The sequence below is a fragment of the Channa argus genome, chromosome 9 (assembly GCF_033026475.1).
Source record: "Channa argus isolate prfri chromosome 9, Channa argus male v1.0, whole genome shotgun sequence".
NCBI lineage: Eukaryota > Metazoa > Chordata > Actinopteri > Anabantiformes > Channidae > Channa > Channa argus.
The window spans coordinates 10534810-10556397 of record NC_090205.1 but is presented as its reverse complement, the minus strand read 5'-3'; the positions used below and the strand labels follow the sequence as shown (position 1 = coordinate 10556397).

Below are 21588 nucleotides of genomic sequence, written 5' to 3'. Positions count from 1 at the left end.
AGAGTTGATAAATACAGGACAAAGCACACTTAAACAACACTGCTTAAAACTACTTCGGGAGCAAAGCTCTGCTCACAGCAGAGTGAGTGATGTTTGTTTGGAGAGCTCTTCGCTTCTCTCCATGTGGTTGGCAGTAACTGATGGCTCCTGGTTGGCCAGGGGCTATCACTTTTGCGGGAGAGTTTATGACCAGGTGGTTTCAGGTTTGTGTCCAAATCTCTGAAATACCACACCAGTGCTACTGATGGAGGAAATGCCTTACCCCATTACCTCAGCAGGTGCTCTGCCAGTTATCTTAGCAGCAGTCCAAAACAAACTAGCAGGAACTTTGATTGTCATAACATAGCTGTGATATTTTGTCATTGTTACTTCAATTGATATATTATTTATTTATTTATTTATTTATTTACATCTAAGCTGAGTGCTTGCCCGTTTCCTCTGCCATCAACTTGTCATTGTCTCACTTAACTTGTTGGGAGTTACTGAGTCCACAGACAGACACGGTCCCTAACCCCAGGGTTAGGGTTCTGTATAATTCTTCTATAACATCTGGATTCAATTAGTCCCACAAGAGAGAGCTATGTGAGGGATGGGTTTAAGGTAGGGTTTTCAACCCTCTACTTCCCCACAAGTTGTATGTAGACACTCCCAAAACATTTCAACTGAGTCACTGTAGCTAAAAATGCCTGGGCCACACACTGCCTAAATTTGAAGCCGGGTCAATGCCTGGTTAAAAGAAAAAAAACTTATGCAATAGCACCTTATTGCATAAACCACACAGTCCTCTTCTTAACTCTTATCAGTCAATCAAGCATGGCAGATGTAATTTTAAGAGTGCACTCAAATGTGGCAGCTTTTTAAGTAACTACGTGTTCACTGAACATATCGGTATGAAGAACAACAAGTCACCGAGGCAAACATCTCTCTCCCACTGGCAGTCGTACCTCACACCAGTCTGTAGCCAGATAAAGTGCTCCATGTCAAACTCCTTTCTTGTACATCGGAAAATAAATCCTCTGCAACTCATGTTAACCAAGCATGACAGAAAACTGCAATACAAACTATAGAACAAGCTTTAGAAGCGGTCTAAAAGACCCCATATTGCACATTTAAGTTGAATAAAAAGTGCAGATGACTTACCAGTCCAGCAATAGGTGTGGGCAGCCTGTTGACCTTCTTGATAATACCAGGCTTGATCTTGTTGATCAGGCTGTGAACAGGAGAAAGAGCCAGAACATCAGGGAAAGGAAGAGGTTATAAGAGAAAGCACCCTGTCATTGGCCAGCCTGGTCAGACTAGCATAGAATGAACAAAAAGTGTTGCAAAGTGTCTGTGTTGTGTGTTTACAACTTGGTTTAATAGTGGCCACCTGGTTTCAGTTTGCTAAATTGCCTAAGCCACACTACCATGTAAACACACTGGGTCCTCTGCTCCTAAAACATACCCTCCACTGCTGAGACAACTGTAAACAAACCATGCATCTTTGGTTAATTTCGTTTAAAAAAAAAAAAAAAAAATCCCCGTAATAAAAAACAGCAAAAATGATTTATAACCTGACAGTAGCATGTGTTTATTATGTTTGAATTATTTAGTGGTAGAACCCACTTCAGATCTTCTACTTCTTCAAAAGTAGATGAATTACCAGCAGAATGTACTGAGAGTAAAGAACTATTGTTATTGTCCAATCAAGTCAAAAAAAACAAATGCTATCCGATTTCCTTTATGGTGGAATATGAAACAGTAGCACATTGCCCATGTGAGAAGCTGGGTACATATTATTAAAAATTGACCATACTCGATTACTTTTCTGTAGATCCTCTAATATATTAATCAAAAACCACAATAATATGAATGCTTGCTTGTCTGAAGAAAGCAAAAACAGGCAGCAGGAGCGTCGAAGAGTGCTACACAGTAACACCTTGCATGAACAGACAATACATGTGAAGGAAGAATGCGAAAGGCATTCAGCAGTGAAACAATAGAAAGCTGTTATGATTTCATCAGATAAACACTAAAAGCTAAGTAGGATATAAGCATGCAGGCAACCCGCACCCCACATTCCTTTCCAAGCAGTTGTTATAATAACACCACCACAACAGGAATGGAGGCTGATTTTCTAAGTGAAAGCGATGTAATCTGTGTCTTCCTCTTCCTCATGCTGAGAAAACATGTAAAGCTTTCTGTGTGAAAGTGTCTCTGTTGTCAAAGATTAAGCAAACAGTGGACTGTGGTTCAGATCAGCAGAATAAGGGTCTTTTTCTTTGAACCCCTGCCAACAGAGGTTTGGACGATTCTGCATGGGCTGCTGGTAATTACAGCTTCCTGCTGATTCATGTGAATCACATCTCTGTGTCCATCTAGAAGTGCTGCCCACATATACATGTATAAAAAGGATGTGATGCTAACCCTCTCATACAAACCCCACAAACACACCCCCGATCTGAGAAAAGCCACAGTTCCACAACTCTTAGAGGAACAGTTGGTGAATAAATGCAAAAGCCAGTTTTGCACAGACAAATTTGTTCCTCTAACTCATCAAAACTCATGATGCACCCAGTCTAATGAGAAAGCAGGGTGCTACAGCTTTCCAGTGTGGTTTGAGCTGCAGGATTTCTATTGACTACATGTTTTCTCATAGCTCTCATTAAAGCCAGGGTGGCACTCAGCCCATCCACTGATCTATAACATCTGTCAAACAGACAACACAGCTCCTCTTGAAATAGATCAGACATCATATTCTCAAACAAGACCACAGAAGGCAGATCTGACACTAGCAACATCAAATAACTACAGTACATAACAAAACCTCTATTGTGCAGTCTCGAAACACTGGCTCACTTATTGTGGCTGACAAACAAACAGTGACCCAGCGGGGGGTCTGTCTGGGAAATATCAGTAACACTTACATCGGAGCGCAGACCTGGAGGAGAGCAGAGGGCTTCCAGATGAATGAGTGGCTTAAGAGCGGTGCCCGGGAAAAGCAGAGTACTTACTCACACAACAGAACACCATTCTCCAGCTCGGATCGGAAGTTGTTGCTCCTGAATTTTTTCTTGGTTACTGCCTGGGAAAAAAAAAAGGGATACAAAACAGTGAGCAAAACAGTAAGAAGGGTTGAGTACAAACCCACAAGGGTGTATGGATGTGTGCGGTGGGGTGGAGAGGCTTGAGAAGAAAGGTAGGATGTTGAGAACAGTAGCAGAGGAAGTCAGAGGTATTTCCTCCTGAGTTCATACAGTGTTTCTGGGACAGCGTCAGGTATTCCTTGGGAGCTCTGGAGCAGCTCGGTTCTTCTCACTTTAATGCTAAAAGCCTCTGGTGAGTGGGAGAGCTGAGCTAAAACTGTGCTGGAGCCAGGCTGCCCAAGCCGCAAGCTATGGTAGCATCTGGAGGAACGCAGCGCTGTGTTATAGTGCAGCCTCATGCCTTTCCCATGATCTCAAACCACCACTGCAGAAACTCCAAGAGCCATTATGCAGACAAACATACACACTGCATGCATGACATGCAGCTATATACACACAGATTTAAACATTCTTGATTTTTAAACATCACACTTGTCTTTACATTTTTATGCCCTCAGTTTGCACCGTAACCTGCACTTCATTTGAGCATCACTGATAGTACAATTTTTTCTTATTTGTATGTGGAACTGCAAGTTTGTTATGGAATATCAAATTTATATTGATGGCCACTCCTCAACAGAGATTCCTGTTCGATTTTGTTGGAACGCTTCTCAACTGCCTGACGAAGCAGAACCTGAGAATGTAAAAATTTTAAACAAATTGCCAAAGCAAGAGTTTTTCTTTCTTTAGAACATTTTTCTAAATCTAAATGTGCATTTAAGTGCAGTACCTAATTACAGATTACTACACATAAATGCATACTCTATCTGTATACTAATAAGTGCTGGACTTCATTAATACATTTTTTTTTAAGTTCCAAAATGTCCTACAGTTATACCCAGAAAACATCTTTAATAATTCGGGATCTGACTCTGTACCAACCACTAATGACTTGTTTCTTCTGCCAAACTTTCCATAACGTTTCGCCGGAATTATCCCCTAATATTCAAAACAAACAACTGCTCTGATAACTTGAGAAAGTTTGCGATTACACAGGCAGTCGGGTTGTGTTCATAATTGTAACAAAATAGGTTCTGTAAATGTTGTGATAAAGTCTGTTTTTGCTAGGAGCTGATAACAGTCAAGGTTTTCTATTGTGTTAGATTTTAAGTCTGTATGGAACTTTATTCATTTATATAACTAACACAAGGGCAAACAGATATGCATATATCATATAACTGCAAGAATGTGGTAAAGTAGGACAGCTGGTATCAACAGAAATTCATAAATGCATGCACTCATACAGAAAGCAAAACAAGTTTGACAGGTTGTACCAACCAAATTGTTCACATGTGCCTTGGTTTAAGGCTTTTATACTTTTATCTTCAAAAGGAACAAAAGCTGGGATAATGGTGGCACAGCTGAACACAGGGCATCATTTAGAGGAGGACAAGAGTTAACAATAAACTGACAGCAAGTACCTACTTGTGTACTATATACACTACGGTGCAATCATACGAAAATAAAGCACACCTCAGAACACACCCTGAGAAACCTGAAATGTCCAAGACCTTGAATACTCATCATTCCAAGAGAATTAGATCATGTTCTGGGAGATGAATAAAGGTTCTGACATAGACGTCTGCAGACTTTCAGTATTGTTGAGAAACATGCTGAGGCCTACTCCTCCCTCACTGACAAAAACACAATCATAACCAGAGACACACAGACACACACACACACAAAGAAAACAAACTTTACTGTGCAGTGTATAATCAGTCAAAAGCTGCAGTTGGTACCTGAAATCCTGACCCCTGCTGTTCTAGATAAGGGAGGTGCAGCAGCTGGGATACACATACATGCAAAAAAACAAGTGAAAGAGTGGAGTAAGCCTGATTCTTTGAGACTGTTCAAACAGGGGTTTGATGCTTTGATGTTTTCTTATCATAGTTACACCAGCTACACAGAGTGAATGGGTTAATTAAGATATTATCTCCAAGTCCATGTGTGGAAGGTGGGGCCCACTGTGGCTCTAAGCTGTGTGTAATAGAATACTTTTCCCGTCTCTGTCATCATCATTAAAGGTATTAACTCCCCTCAGATTCAGCCTGCTGTGTGCCCCCCCCTCCTCTCTTTCTCTCTCTCTCTCTCTCTCTCTCTCCTCTTTAACCTGCCTTGTGGGATAACGACTCTAATCTGCACCAACATACCGCTACTTTGATTCCACAGGGAGATTTAAGGCAGGAGCAGAGGTTTCAAAAACAGCTTGCCTTCCTGCAAACCCACCCTCTCTCCCCTCAAGAATTTGCTGCTGTACATGTTGAGTCCCATGATGACTTCCCCAACATTAAAACATAGGAATGTGACTACTGGACTTCAATGTGTGAAATCAGTTATTATATTTGCATAGAAGCAGGAATGGTGTCTTGTTAGAACACACACATTCGTGTGATCTGTGAGTCTCTGGGTCTGTGACCACAGCTATTGTTTATTCATGCAGGGCACTGAGGCAAATCAGTATTCAAGGTTTGTGCGGATGCAGCCCACCCCCATACTAATTGTTCCTAAAATCCTTTGTTCCTTCCACAGAGAACAGGGGTTTAGGTCAGCGTAGGGCAGCAGGGACATTATCCAAATATTTCAGTGTTCAGACTTAAGAAAAACATACCACTAGTGAATCCATTAGCATCAGCACCATCAACACATCAGACCTAAACTTTTAACTGCAAGTGAATAAGTGAATGGCTTCTTGTGTGTTTCACATGAGCACCTTCAAATCCATGCAGCTCACTCTCTAAATAATCTAAGATCTCTTTAAGTGTCAGTCAAAGAAAACCCAGACTACAGTAACTTGACTAAAGGTCGGTCCAGCCTCCAGTATGAAAAATAACAGCAAGATAAATTATGGAAGAGGATGAGAAAGAATGAATGAGAAAGAATGAGAAGTTATGGACAGAAATCTGTTTTCTTTTTGTTTTTTTTCCCTTTAAACAGCTTTTTATCATAGCGTTGTTTAACTGAGGTGATAAGAGCATATTTTTTCTCATTCCCATCGTGGACTCTAGCCATGCAGACTACGATTTCAACCAGAGTAGAAAGAGGTGTTAGAGTTGAATTTTTTAAAAAATTCATTTTCTAAAGTGGTAAACATCCCAAACTACATTGCACTGTGTATTGGGGTAGAACAAAAGACTGCGAGACACATGTCATAACACTACAGTCATTATAATGACACTAAGAAATGCTGGAACAATCACTTAATTCAAGATGTCACCCTAAAGGTTTATGTTAGTATATTACATTTAATAGACAAAGGCTGTTGAGCAAATTTTACATAATAAATCGGGAAATTTTATAGCAATGAAAATAACGTTGCTGCCCTAAATCCATACATGTGCAATATCAATGAACAAAAATAGCATTTGAGTATTATATTACATTGTTTCCTCAACAACATATTTGACAAGAAGGAGGAAGCGTGATTGTCCCAGTGTTACATGACAGCAGCAAAAGAGTATAACAAAACGTCTACAGGATTGTGTTACCTTTGATAGGCTGCTGTTCTCCAGAGTGAGTCAGCAACACGATATGTTCCTTTTCAACCAGTCACACACACAAGCACAGGGGAGTAAAATCAAAACTAGGGCTGAAATCTTACACAGATTGTGACGTGACCCTCAAACGGATCGATGGCTGTAGAGAAGTTCCATATAAACCTGTTTAAGGAGGTATTCTAAGAATTCTGGGCAACACCTAAGTGCGCGGCCGTCAGTCTGACAAAACAAATTCCTGCCCAACGCAACCTAAACGGAAAAACTGGCACGATGGGTTTGACCCTTGCTGTTTATTAATATAACAACGTATCCCTTTCTTAAAACACTATCAGTGAAAGCTTACAAAGCACGGAAACAGGTGCCTCAAAATCTAACAAATAAACTCTTAAACTCAACTTTGTTATTATTCATAGCCGACTGTTTGTGTGTACAGATGCCACATGCATGGTCTTCTGACCGGTTGCTTGCATAAACACAGCCAATTGTTCTTGATTGTCATAACACTCACACTTGAAGCCTTTCTATTCAATTAACAAGGACCTCTATTATTTGGCCAGGCACTGTGTTTGTAGGACACGGTGCCCTGTGCCGACAGCCGGCCAGCGCTGAGGGGGTTATGTGCATAGCCATGGCAGCTAATGCAGGAATGTGTCCATGTGACAGGCTCCAGACCATTTAGTCTAGTTTTTAACACCACCACCAACCTTGCCATGCACACATGCCTCTCTTGAAAAGTGCTGTGAAGACAAGCAGCTTGTTAATCATTCAGCCGCAGAATCCAAAACCCTCAAAACCTTGGCTTTGAGAGGAAACTCAAAGCCTTGCGCCAGAAATTGCTCTCTGGTCACTTTTGTATTTCATCTACATCAGTGCTCACATACAGCCCTGTGTCTGTTACCTTTACCTATTTGACTTGTTCAGCTTACTGCCACTGTCTGAGATTATTCCGTAAAGCCCACGAGTTAAGCCACTACAATGGGCCAGTGTGCAAGTGTGAGAAACACTGATGTCACATCGAAAGCATTCAGATTCACCCCTCATGAAATTAGAACAATATTTGTTTAGTTAGAGCCTCGTAGCAGCTCCCCACCACCCTGCTGGGAAGAGAATTTGCAAGATGGGAAAACATAATTTTACCCGCGTGTAAAAAGAAATAAAAGAATGAGGGTCTTGCTGCAGGTTGGATGGAAACTTTTGATAAGTTGACATTTTGGAAATACAAAGGGTCTATTATTGTAAGAGCTTATAGATTGCTGTTTTGGGTTTGCATTTTGATTACTGCACTTGGAAAGGGAGAGAACATTATGACCATGAAATTGCTTTTTTTGCCTCATTGAATCAGTGATTTATTGAAACCTCTATATAATTTCCATGCCATTAAACAGTTTCCACACATCATACTGCTGCTTTTTTATTTTTTATTTTTTTTTGATCAGGAACTGGCATCCACTGGCTGTAACTCAGTTGGTAAAGAGAGGACATGGACAAAATGGTCAGTGGTTCGATCCCCGGTCCCTGCTATATGTCAAAGTGTCTCTGGGCACAACAATGAACCTTCAAGAGCCCTTTCCCATCCCCAGCTGTGCAGTGACGATCCAAGCCCGGTAGAAATTCGGGAGGGTTGCGTCAGGAAGGGCATCCGGCATAAAAACTGCCAAATCAACATGCGGACAATGATCTGCTGTGGCGACCCTGAACTCTCGAGATAAGCCAAATTGACAAAAACAAAACAAAAAACTGGCATCTAAATTAATAATTACTAGCCAATTTGGCTTAGTAGTTAATTTTACTTCAAGTGCCATAAACTACATTCAATTTATTTAATAAAACTGCATCCATCTGTGCTACGAGTTAAGAGTGTAGTACAATAACCTGGATTTTTCCATTGGTTTTCCGACTGTTTCTAATTGTTGCAACTGGAGCCTTAACCCCCCCAGGCAAGATCTAAAATCAAGCAGCAAACAATAATGATTAATGGGGACAAAGACATGTGCCAGTGTTCCCATAGAGCAACAAAGAAGATAAAGGTCCCAAACACAAGTGGAAGAGAAGATTGATCTCACCTGAAACCTGAGATCTTGGGTGCATGCATACAGGCCTAAGCAGCAATTATCCGGAGCATCAGGTCAAACCTGATCAGCTTTTAGCTCTCACACAGGTATTGGAATTTAAAAGTCAGCTACAGCTGATATACTTTTAAAAGGATGTCTCATGTAAACCCCGAGAAGCCAAGAACACTCATATAAAGACCATTAAAAAAAAAACACATGAATCTTTAGACGTTCTTTAGCAGTTGGCGGTGTCGCATGTGACATAAACGGGGTCATCAACTTTTTCCTGTGTTAACTTACCTCAATCCATCTCTGCGCCTCCACATAGGCTTCGTCGCAGCTGACAGAGGACGGTTCACGCCACTCCATCACACACACGTACAGAAAAAAAAAACCTATTCGAGCTGCACCGGCGGACCAAATGCTTCCCTGGTGAGCTGCAATGAAGAATCCAGCGACAAAAATCAGGTCCACGCTCTTAGAAGGCAGAGCACAGGTGAACTTTACACTAACTACTCATTCATCAAATATGCCTGCTATTGTTAATTTCAGGCAGCTCCCCTTTCAGTGAATGTAAGGTGTAACACTGAAACATCCCCGTGTCATCACCGCGATTCGCTTACCAGTTCTTACATCCGACACACCTGCGGTTTCTGTCTGTTTTCGCACTCCACTGCGTCTCCTCCGCCTTCACGCAGCGATTCAAGTCGACCTGGGTTCACCTGGTCTGACAGGATTCTAGTTTCACCAAACTGGTAGCTGTGACAGGGGGGTTTCCACAAAGTGGGGTCCGAGATCATCCACGGGTCTTGGAGGAGCTTCCAGGTGAACACAAACTTTCAGCTGGCTGTTTCCCCCCCACCCACCCGATATTGATGGCAGGTTTTCACTGCTGCCTGCACAGTGTAAGTCTACACCGAATAACACCCACCAACAAAGTACTCTGAGATCTCAGGAGAACTTCGTGTGCGCTCTCCTCAGTACAAACATATTAATGTCTCAAAGTTTGACTTCACGGGGGAAACTCAGGTCCCCTCTTCACAACAAATCTCTTTCCTGCAACGCCACCAAGCGGTGGTTTGGTCCGTTTGTAAGAGGAAAGGTGAGAGAAAAAATACACTTCCTCTAGTTGGCTGCTGTGCTTAAACCAGTCTTAAGGAGCCAAAAAAAAAAAAAAAACCCCACAATGCACAAACAGATCAATGACACTATAGCAAGCTACCTTTGTACACTCAAATATATATTTATAAAAGCGTTGCACAAAATTCTACTGAAAAAAAAAGCAAGTAGTTTTACATACGGCTTTTAGAGTACAAGTACTCAAAACTTTTGGCTTTTTAATGCAGAAAAGACACAGTTGGATTTGGATTTAAACATAAGTAAATACGTGATCATTAGTGAGAATAATGAGAATGTCATCCTCATTTTACATTTAGACCAGCACCTTCTTCACAAATGGTCTATGGGCTTACCAGGCTGCAAAGCCATTGGGGTCCCTCCACTGTTGAGGAACATCTGGTTAAACAAATTCTTCTTGTCATAAGTAATTTTATATATTTTCTTTATTCTGTATAACTTGGATTTATGAGCATTTTAATAGCACAGCTAGATCACCTTGAACAGTGGTGCTGATGATGGGGGAAACAAAGGGCGAGTAGGTTAACCTTCTAGCACATACTCTTCTTCTATTAGGGTTTCCTTATTCCAGCATGATGATGTGACTGTAGACAAACCGTTTGAGAGCCTATTGCAGCCCGTTTTGACCTTTATCTTTCACAGGCTTCATTAAAACCTGTTTACAATGAAAGCCAAATGTAACCCTGTATCTGTTAATGTTAAGTAATAAAAATTGTAATGCTAACAGCTACACCGATTTTCAGACTGAAATATTACAGAAAAAGTCTGGTGCTCCTTCAACTCAAAGTGAGATTATTTATTTAAATATGTTGATTTTATGATCTTGAGGCTGAATGTAGTTTTTGGAAGCATTACTTTTCGTGGTTTATATAATTTACTCCCTAAGGCAGATGAAAGAAGAATTTGGTATATTACTGGAACACTATCAAACATTAGATACAGTAAAATAAAGATCGCATGCAACTTTCAAAGCAGCTTCCGCATTGCAATGGAATCCATAGCTTTTTCCATTTCCAATGGAGAGGTCTTCACACTTACATCTGATTTTATTATTTGTCATTTCTAAAAATCTAAAGAACCACAATTAAATATTTTTTAATTTCTCGTTCAGGCTTTAATAGGCCTGGGATATCCAATTCCATGTACTGTACATACATCTGATTATAGACCAGTCTAGTTCGAATTTACACAGCAGTACAAAAAAAATGCATTTGTTCCAACAGCTAAAATATATTTGCCAAATTAGGGATCTGTGAAATAAATAATTTAATAAACTTGCCTTTCATTTTACAGAATTTCTAATTCTTGTTAGAAAAACATAGGCACATTCCACATGGATGTAGACTCTGCTTACGGGCTTTTTGAAAGTTCATCATAACAACATCCCTGCATACAGCGTTATTAGGGCTCTCTGATTCTTTCAGAGCTATGGCTGAAATTAAAGCCTTTTCTTGGGTAGTTTTAACCAGGTCAAACAAAAAGCAAATCAATACATACAGTAAATATTAGTGACTCCTTTGTTTCTAGGGTTTCCTCAGAGATAGAGAAATTTGTTGCATTTTTTTTCTTCTTACTTGAAAGCTAAATACACCATGTAAACACACATAAGTGCAGAGTAAGTGTACGTGGAGCTGGAAGATTTTTCTTTACTTAATATTGCACAGCAGCAATCCCATTCCCTTACAATTTAATCTAACATGTAGTAAGTGCTGTAAAAGTGGATGATTACTTTAAAATGATATCCCTGATATTTCGTTTTTCCCACATAACTTGCTTAAGTGTTTTGAAAAGAAGAAAAAAAATTCCCAATAAGCGCAGCACTTGAGAATGTTTGGCAGTAATGTTTTCATTGTTTTCTCTAGGTACCAGGTGTTTCCTTAACACGACTCTTTGGAGAGAGCAATGATGGTGAAGCGAACCTCTTGAGGGTCACGAGCCATGAAGACCTTACAAACCTCTACAGCATCCTGCCGTGCAATCAAACACAGGAGAAAAAAAATTAACATTGCTTAAACAGGTATTTTTCTGTTCTTGTTGTTTTAAGTTTTGTTTTTCTTTTGTGATGCCTTACTTCAAGAAACGTATCTTGTGAAGTTTTTCCATGGACAATAGGGAAAGGCTTCCGGCCATCTAGGTAGGGGGAACAAAAGTTATCAGAAAGTTTCAATAAGCTAAAATTGACAATGGCATTTATGTTCTGTCACCACGAAATGTGGAATTAAATTACATGTTTTCTAAATCTATACATGGTTTTTCAAGTGTGGTTCTCACCCAGTTCATATAACTGTCCTCCGACATTCACAAAGGCTATAAAATGCAGATTGACTTTCTCATCTAAGCTTGGGGCCTGTAACGGACAAGGAATAAACACAAGGTTCTGAGATCAATACATGCCTTTAGATTAAGAAATACAATTTAAAGAAAAACCTTTGTTTTGATTTTGTCTTGGTCCAAAGTAAAAACCAAAAAAAAAAAAAAAAATTAACAAAAACCTATACAAACCTCAGTTTGTCCCTCTTGTGCACTCGATTCATGTGTAACACGTATACTCTGAAATAAGAAGGAAAAAAAGTTTTTCTTGTAATAAACTCCTTCTCAAATTACCATCTTCTTAAAAATGAGAGACTTTTTGCACAATAGCTCTGCGGCTTTTACCACATCCCTCAATCTCTGCCATTTGTAAGATAACGCTACTGGCCTTAGGTCATATAACATGTATAAAAGTAATAAAAGTTATAAAATGCCCAAGGAAGGCACGGACCCTTAATCCCTCTCTTCTGACAAGTAGGCAAAAATAACCTAACTTTAGTGTTGTCCTTTACATGTCTCACCATCTCTAGACATGTCATCATGTCCGTGTTTTCATACCTCATCTTTTTCCAGAAAGATTGCTCTTTCCTCCGGAGTCATTTTAGAGGTTTGTTCAAGAAACCTCTTAAGGGCAGACTCAGGCGCTGTGGAGAAAGAACAACATACAGTAAGGTATGTAAGGTATTGTGGTTCTTATGATAAACATCAAACTTTCTTTTCTCTACATAAATAATCACTCACCAAATTCCAGTTGTGTGTGGTTGTTTGCCAGTGCATGAATTAACCCTATTGTTCCACAGGCATTGCCAATTGTTTGTTTAATGAAGTACACATCAGGAGAGACCTCCTGTCGCTGCTCCTTGAGTTTCTCTTCCTCTTCCTGCTTGAATGCCTCATACTGGACAGATTCACATGGAGGACAAAAAACATTACATGAACAATGTTGCATCTATAGATGATTGAATTTGAAAAATCCACTGTGAGGACCTCGTATCATTTTTCTTAAACAAGCACTTTAATACACATTATGCTAAAAAAGTTGCAAGAATGAATGAAAAATACCTTCTCCGTCACTGGGAAGAGGAGTAGCACAGCACACACTGGTCTTGGCACCAAGCTCAGAAGCTCAGGATCCAATCCATATACATCTCCAAATTGCCAGGTTGGCTTCATTCCCAAACAAGTGACAAACTACACGAAATTTGAGAGTAATTGCACACTCCCCTCTAAAAGTATTGGAAAAGTGAGGCCAATTCCTTTATTTGTGTTTTGGACTGAAAACATTTGGGTTTGACACCAAAAGAGGAATATGTGACTAGTACATTTCAGCTTTTATTTCCAGGCATTTACATCTGGATTGGATACACAGAAGATATCACCTTTTGTTTGAACCCTCCCATTTTTCACGTTAGCAAAAGGTGTATTTTGTTGCCCAGGTCCTATGACATTGATAATTCAAACAATAGCTAGCGCTGAATGTCTACGCTCAGTTTTGGATTTGGGTTTTGGTTTTCGCCTGTTCAGACTGTATTTATAGTTAATAGGTGTAACCAACATGAAAACCAGAAAGTTGTCTGTGGGTTAAAAACAAGCAATTGTGAATCTTAATGAAGACGGAAAATCAATCGGAGCCATTGCACAAATATTGGCCAAATATAAGACCATTTGGAATTTCCTGAAAATGAAAAACTACTGGTGTAGTACTAAGTAACAAATCTCTAATGGGTAGACCAAGGAAAACAACAGGAGTTGATTACAGAAACGATGTGAGAGCTGTAAAGAGAGACCCTAAAACAAGTCTTAGTGACATCAGCAACAAACTCCAGAGGGCAGGAGAGAAGGTATCGCAATCTTCTGTTCGCAGAAGACTTCATGAACAAAAGTAAAGAGGCTACACCAGAAGATGCAAACCACTCATTAGCAAGAAGAATAGGAAGGCCAGGCTGGAATTTGCGAAAACATACAGAGATGGGCTCGGGCTTGCATGGCTTCTCCTGGGACAGGCTCATTAATCTTCATTGATGATGTAACACATGATGGCAGCAGCAAAATTAAATGTTTCTGTAGACTTCCAAGTTGTCGTCCAATTTAAAGAAAGATGCAATCAAACTGATTGAGATCCTTCATCATGTAGCACACACAGCCAAAACAATAAAGAAGTTCATCAGGCGCAAGAAGTGGAAGGTTTTAGATTGGCCAAGTCAATTTCCAGACTTTAACCATATAGAACATGCATTATACCTGCCAAAGTTGAGACTAACAAACCACAACTGAAAGAGGCTGCCGTGGAAGCCTGAAAAAGCATCACAAAAGACCAATTCAAAAGTTTGGTAATGTCAGTGGGTCACAGGCTTGATGCAAGTTATTGCAAGCAAAGGTTTTGCAACTAAATGTGAAGTCTTATTCACGTTAATCTATTTGAAGTCTTTCTCTTCCAATACTATTGCTCACATGAAAAATGGGTGGGTTGGGTCCTATCTTCTAAGCTGTGTATCTGATCCAGATGTAAATACCTGGAAATAAAAACTGAAATGTTAATCTCTTGTCTCATATTCATCTTTTCATGTCAAACCCAAATGTTTTCGGTATACACCAAAAATAAAGGAATTGGCCTCACTGTTCTAATGCTTTCAAGGGAGAATCTTTGTGATGTTGACGTAAAAATTTAAGAAAAACTATGGTTAACACTTTGTTTTGCACTTCCATAATTTCTACATAAATGTATTAACACCTGGTTACCTACTATTGGATTATGTGTTGTCAGTGTTATCACTTTTGCCAGTTAGGGCATGCACCTATTGTAGCTAAAACATATTGCAGCCTAAAACAATTTTTCTCACATAAATCCCCAATACATAATTGTGATAATTTTCTGTTTTTAACAGTAGGAGGTGTTTTACCTTTATGATAATTTTGAAAGACGTAGCTTGACATGTTGCAGAACTGCTTTCCAAAGAGATATTTATAGTAACTGGCCAACACTCAAACACCTGTTTGTGTAACACCTGTTTGTGTAACACAACAACTACACTGTCCAAAATGACCATACAATAAGCAGCCTTTCATAGGTTTTGTTGACAGTATAACTTTCATGAAGTTAGAATTTATTGCAGCTCTGTTGTATTAGGCTGAGTGTGCCTAATTTAATGGCACTGATCGTTTGCCATTTAATAGGGGGGCTATCCCAGTAGTCATTGGGCGAGATGTTATTCATGTAATTGACAGTATTTAAATGAAATAAATCCCTTGACCCTGCACAGTATATAATTACCAATTTATCTAGTGCGTGCTGTTAATGTCATGGATCCCTGCATTAGCAAATATAATGGGTTTTATATATTTAGTGTTGTCAACCAGTGATTGGCTTTGCCTTATAGCTGCAGCAGATTACTGCCAATACATTCTGTTCAAGGGTATTTCAAAAGCTTCACGCTACTTTCTTGTGTCGTTTTATTATATAAAAAAAGAATTTGCACATTACTTCGTAACTGGATGTAATGTTAACGCTAGTTAGCATTGCTGCTGGGTACAATACGTTAACTTAGCGTTAGGCCTTTTGTCTGCACGTCGACTTGTCCAACACTATTCAAGGCCATTTGGGTTTGAAATCGTTTAAAAGAAGACACTTACCTTTGTCATCACCTGAAATAAAGAGACAAAAACAAAAAGGGTTAGTGAAATGCTGCTGAGTTTAACAAAACACTCGCACCGGCTTCAGCGATTGTGCTTAGGGCTAGCACCAGTTAGCTAGTCCTCACATGCTTGAGAATGAATGACTTCGATAAAATAACACGGCTTGAATACAAACGATACATACTTCTGGATTTGACTCCAGAGGCAACCAGCGTGGACAGTCCATTCTGAAGCAACGTCAGATGCAAACTTCCTTTCAACCGAGAGCTGAAACTGGTTTGTAAGTTTGACAGTTGGTAATCGCTTCCGCGTCTGGAAAGTGCACCTTGATGTTTAGGTAATACGTAGGGGTGCTATTTGAGCAAACACTCACAAAATTACCACTTCCAATAATTTACGACGCAAATACATATATAATATATATTTTTTGAAACAAATTTTACTTAGGTTATTACTATCCTAATAGTTTTGCCATGCTTTTGTGTGAAATGCGAGTAACATTTTAATGTGATACCTACAGCACCACCCCAACAGTGGGCCAATCCAGGTCAATGGGCGTATTTCAAAGACTACCACAGGCTGAGGTTGTTCCTTCGCCCAAATCTCTCATTTGGTTTGGTAACTGTGGTGTTTCTGGTCCGTTTTGGAAAGTCACCAAGTACCAGTACCAAGTCACTTTAATTACCCCAGTGACACAGGATCAGACCCCTCTCCTACTATACAGACGAAATTAGCTGATGAGTCCGTGTATTTGAATAAATAATAAAACCCACTGCCACCAAATATGAATATTTGACCATTACAGCAAACTCAACATCTTTGGGTTTTTTGGTCTGTTGGTAGTAAAAACAAGCAATTTGTAGCTTTATCACCAGATTTTCAGTATAGTTACCTTTTAAATAGTATTTCCAAAATTAGAGACACAATTTTAAAGAATCCCCAGTCAAACATGTGTTTTGTTTATTGTATCTTGCATGTTTAGTGCTAAATGATATAGGCCTTCAACATTTGCAAAAATACTTGTTTTCACATTCATTTTTTTCCTTGAAATCTCATTTTAAGAGCTGGACTTATTGGATGATTTTGTCAATTTATGACTGGTTGGAAAACCAGCTGGACAACTGGTGGCATTTTTGTCAATTGTTTTGTTTTAAATTTACATTATAATAAAGAACAATTATATTTTTAATTCTGTTCATTCACTCTGGTAAAAAGAAAGAGACTCTGGAATTGCGGGAAGCAGCAGGTATTAACTGATTAGTGAGTTATTGTCTTCACTGTAGTTGCTGTACTTGTGCAGGAGATGGTGCCACTTCAATTTCTTCTTTCAAAATCTTAAGACCACTATTGCACAGTATATATTTAGGTTCATCCTGTTATTCACAGTTCACTGAAGGTCACGTTTTGGTCTTTTTTGGGCCTACAGTTTGTGATAAGGCGGCCTTGTCTTGAGGACAGCAAAGAGAAGAAAGTACAAAATGCTTTAATCAGCTTGTTTTCAGTTTCTCAGTAGCATGAGATGCTGGCAATATAGTCTTATTTATTTTTTTGTCACAATTAAACTTTAGTGCAGTGTTGGAAAGAGGAATTCCCTGGTGATTTCCCCCGGTGATTTCCCTATTTATTGTCTTTTTGGTCTCTTTGCAACCATTTTTGGTCTCTTTATATTTACTTGCCATGTCCATATGGTTGTTTGTTTGTTTTTTGCCTCTTTGAGATTGTTATTATATCTTTGTTGTCATTTTTTATTTTTTTAAGTTGTTTTGTTTTGTCCCTTAACAGTAATTTTATGTCTCTTTTTGGGATTTTTTTTTTTTTTTGGCGGTCATTCTCTGTGCCTTTAAAAAAATATATTATCACTCAGCCCAAACAGAGGATGTGGCCCAGTGGTCCTCTGGCCTTTTGAGACCTTAAACCTGAGCACAACAAACCAATGCTCTGTTCCACCCATGCTCCAGTCCTACTCATCAATGTATGTTGAAGTCACGAATAAAAGGACAGCACCAAATTCATTTGTGTGAGTTTTCTCAGACTGCTAAATAAATGTCATCACTCTAAAGCAGAAAGTGGAGATGAAAGCCAACTACCACGCAAAAGCCTTACAAATGATTCCCCTCCGATACACTAGGCGGCAGTGTGCCCCTGTTACGATGGTTAACATATTTCCAAAGGAAGAATATCGACGACTCGACGATAAATGTCTGCACAAAAAAGTCGCTCTAACTTATTTTTGGAGATATTAACACATTACAAACTACCATTTAAAAAATCTTAAATATCCAGGGTTTGAACCGCTTCGCCACCTGCATCCTGACAGAGGAACGATGCCTGCTGGGGAGGAATCATGTGGTGGGTTTCATTTATGTCCAGTTCTTTCAGTAGATTATTGTGTCACTAGAATAGAAAAACTGCAGCAGAATAAAACTGTTTATATCTCTGGTTGGTCACAGGAGCTAGACACGCTGGAGCCACCTTCCGTGTCGATGTGTGACTGTGACTTAACGTTAGTTCCTCTTTGCCATCATTAGTGAGTCTGTTGGTGAGATTGCAGATGCAGATTCTTAATACAAAACAGAACCAACTGCTAAATGATTGTGTATTGTTGTGGACTGACCACTTGTGCGTAAGACGTGCGTGAAAGAGTTCAAATCAGCTCCACGTTTATCAACTGTGCTGTTCTTAACAAGGTTTCTGCAGATTTTCAGTTGTGAAGTGCATCTGTTTCTTAATATTGCCTATTGTGATTGACAAGGCTGAAGTTGGCATCCGATTCGCTGCTGAAGGAGAAAGTTAAGGGAAAGCTGAGTTTTGTTACAGAGCAACATTTTATGGTATTGTTATGAATATCTCTTAGACATTAGAGAAAGAAACTCAACACTATCCAAGCCTATTTTCAAATAAAAATAATTTCTGTTGCAGTCTTTGGACCATGTCCAGATCCAAAATCGTAACACTTAAACTTTTCGAATCAGGTCCAGATTGTCAAGGAAATGCTAAATATATTACCATAGATTAACATTTGTGAAATTTATATTTAATTTCTAATAAACTTAAGGCCATTTTATTGTTTACTTTCATAGGTTTCATCAGGTGTCCCTTAATTTTCCCCTTAACTGCTGACTCAGTAGCTGGAATACACATGACATGGCTCATTACAAATCATGCTTTTTTTGTTTACTAAATAAAGTTCAGTAATTACTTTTTAGACTATTTATTGCATATTTATATATTAATAATTATATGTGTGGGTGTAATTGTTTTGTTCTAACGAGATCATTTACATCACAAATGCTCATGCAGTTGATGTGCTTGGCTTGTCATTTGATAACAGACCAAGAAGTGCAATAAGTACAAGACAGACGCTTGTGTCTAATCAGCATTTTTAAAACCAGTGATTAAGACTTCAGAAAAGTATGAATAAGTTAATTTTTTCACTGTCTATTTCAGGCATCAGCAATATTGTGGAGACCATCTGTAGGCTTTCTCCAGATCTCTTAGCTGAAGTTGTGAGTATCTTTAATCAGCAGTTGATTATATCCCCATGCAGGCCAAAAAACTTCATGTGAATTAAAATGCCAGGAAACAAACAGGACAATTCTTGATTATTATGTAAATGGATGATCTATAAGTACTTATTATTGTACTCTTTCAGTTCATGACCACAGACACAGGCTATCTGATGCAACAGTTTTGGAATTTAAACAAACATGCCTTTTCACTTCAGATTTTCTATAGGCAAGTGAAGTTGTGGAGCAAACCTCTCAGTGTGGATGTTAAATGCAGTGTTGTAGTTTTCACTGTGGTGCTTTTAGCAGCCATACACTACACTTGCCGCCATGGAGGTAGTACTATATTTCTGAAAACAAATAATCTTGTAATCTTTGCAGTGTCAGCACATTCTGACTTATCTTCAAGGGCAGACGAGAGGAGTAGATTCAGCTGAAATTTCAGATGTGAGTCAGTATCTCCTTAGAATTCTTTGTAACTTGTAGTGACCCATCTTCCAGAGTTCCTCTTTCATTACTTGTTTTTCTGTTGTTCTTCTGAAAAGACATTGCAGAGAACTGGAGTCAGACTTGACCATGAAGCTCTGCATAATGTTATCCGATTTCTCTTGTTAACATTCAGGTAATTTTTGTGTAGTATTTCTCTGTGAATGCAGGTCAATGCACACCTTTTTATTTCAAAATTTTGCATTCGAAATCACTAAAACACACAAAAAGAAGCCTGTTGATGTATTGTCAAATGTAATAATTAGCCTCTGTGCTGCAGGTCAGCTGGGAAGCGCAATCTCTCTGGAGATGACCTTGTATCATGGCTGGAAGAAGGCAGCAACAAGTGGCCCAAAGGTTGCCTTCAGGTCTTGCACAGGTTGTGGAGTGAACATGGCGCATTAGTCCATGCTCAGCAGGACGTCCAGGCTGTGCTCAGCATCGGTCAGGTATGTGTGAGGTGAATGCAATAAAGCATTCATATATTTTTTGATGATGTGAACACATGATTTTATCTATTTCCTGTGCTGATAAAATGCACCTTGTGTTTTGCTCTGCTGCACTTTCTAGTTAGTGGAAATGCAGTGGAAACTTGGCATGGCTGTGAGCTCGGACACTTGCCGATCTCTCAACTCCCCGTATGTGTGTCTGCTGCTGAAGATTGTTGAGCCTTCTGGACAAATCTTACAGAGGTCTTTGGAGATGACCATTGCACAGTTTCAGGTCTGTATTCGTCAGTGTGAATGTCCCATTTCTTGTGTAATTTTACTACTGGCTTGATTATGAAATGTCCTTTTTGTTTTTTCTTTTCTTTTTTTTTTTTGGTCCCATGCAGAACTTTCACAAGCAGTTCAAGGAGATGGCAGCTGTTATGGAGACTGTATGATGGACCAAGCACATCTAGCAAACAACGTTTCACAACCAGCTTTTTCTGCTGGCTGGCCTAAAATGTTACTGCCAATATCAGTTGTTGACATTTCACTTTCTATGTTTGACAGATTGCATAAACTCCTAAATTAAATTTAGATTTTTTGGTATCAAGAATTACATTTGAGGTATTTTAGGTATATCAGTTTATGTTAATCATTTTGCACTAAACTTCCGTTTGCCTCCGGCTTTGTGCTCATAATACATATCCACTAGGAAAACAACTGCTACTTGTTGCTATATTTTAATCTAAGGTAAGAGATTCCTTCTTTGCTATACAGTGAAATGGTTAAGATAATGACTAAATATACTTTGCAGTACAGATTTTGTGCTATACGAATGATCCTCATGCTTTAAACTTTCTGTTAAGTCTTATTTATAAAAACTCTATCTTCTCTGTAAAATGCATACGGTTTGGTTCTGAGCAGGCCTTTGTCCTTTTTCAACTTAAGTCCATCCTCGCTTGGATGCAATGCATTAAATAACTAATTTAAACTTTCATTGCATGGTTATTGTATACTGATTTCACATCTCAGAGCAAATGGACTTATGCAATTATGCAAAAACATGTTAAATCAGCTAAACTGAATAAGGATTACTGTTTCTCGTCTGTTCTTTTTATGTAGACTGCTAAAATAAACTATTCTGACCACGTTTTGGGCCATTTTAAAGAGGACATTGCTTTCATATATCTAAGATATAAATATTAATATCCACGTTCACACCAATGCAGTTTCAGCACACAAAGAAAAGGTCTCAAGAAAAGTTATGATTTAATCAGATGGGCAGTGTGTGTATAGTCGATGGCCTGGCCTCCAATATTTAATTCCTCTGCATGTGTGCTCATAGTCCCTAACACTGGTGTGGAGTTTGGTAGGCTACACTGCCTTGTAGCTATTGCCTCAGTGATGAGGTTATA

The 21588-nt window shown here is 39.1% G+C and overlaps 3 protein-coding genes across 21 annotated transcripts in view; 1 reads left to right on the top strand and 2 right to left on the bottom strand.

Annotated features, from left to right (window-relative positions):
• lmo7a (LIM domain 7a) overlaps positions 1-9526 on the bottom strand; it is a 43591-nt gene extending 34065 nt beyond the window's left edge. For 7 of the 18 annotated variants that reach the window (XM_067515149.1, XM_067515150.1, XM_067515151.1 and 4 more), the window contains exons 1-4: positions 9294-9524; positions 8971-9107; positions 2994-3064; positions 1141-1210 (exon numbers count right to left, since the gene is read on the bottom strand). In XM_067515149.1, the coding sequence (XP_067371250.1) occupies positions 1141-1210; positions 2994-3064; positions 8971-9039 (210 nt within the window). In that variant the 5' untranslated portion in view covers positions 9040-9107; positions 9294-9524. Of the gene's footprint in view, positions 1-1140; positions 1211-2906; positions 2959-2993; positions 3065-8970; positions 9205-9293 lie in introns of those variants that run through there. The other 11 variants (XM_067515139.1, XM_067515145.1, XM_067515141.1 and 8 more) reach the window with 5 other exon arrangements.
• A 1360-nt stretch (positions 9527-10886) lies between these two features.
• Positions 10887-16083, bottom strand: uchl3 (ubiquitin carboxyl-terminal esterase L3 (ubiquitin thiolesterase)). Its single transcript, XM_067515177.1, has 9 exons — positions 15935-16083; positions 15748-15759; positions 13180-13308; positions 12859-13015; positions 12676-12761; positions 12310-12357; positions 12079-12154; positions 11879-11937; positions 10887-11774 (listed from the first exon to the last, which is right to left on the bottom strand). Exons 1-9 carry the CDS (start codon positions 15974-15976, stop codon positions 11685-11687), a joined length of 699 nt encoding a protein of 232 aa, XP_067371278.1. The 5' UTR covers positions 15977-16083; the 3' UTR covers positions 10887-11684.
• Positions 16084-17865: 1782 nt separating this feature from the next.
• On the top strand, positions 17866-21323 carry commd6 (COMM domain containing 6). 2 transcript variants are annotated; one of them, XM_067515178.1, is made up of 7 exons: positions 17870-18099; positions 19198-19256; positions 19638-19703; positions 19802-19878; positions 20023-20191; positions 20313-20465; positions 20578-21323. In XM_067515178.1, the coding sequence occupies exons 1-7, from the start codon at positions 18075-18077 to the stop codon at positions 20626-20628; spliced, it is 600 nt and encodes a 199-aa protein (XP_067371279.1). In that variant the 5' UTR covers positions 17870-18074; the 3' UTR covers positions 20629-21323. The 2 variants fall into 2 exon arrangements, with proteins under 2 accessions (XP_067371280.1, XP_067371279.1); XM_067515179.1 differs by lacking the exon at positions 19638-19703 and having other exon boundaries at positions 17866-18099.
• The last annotated feature ends 265 nt before the right edge of the window (positions 21324-21588 follow it).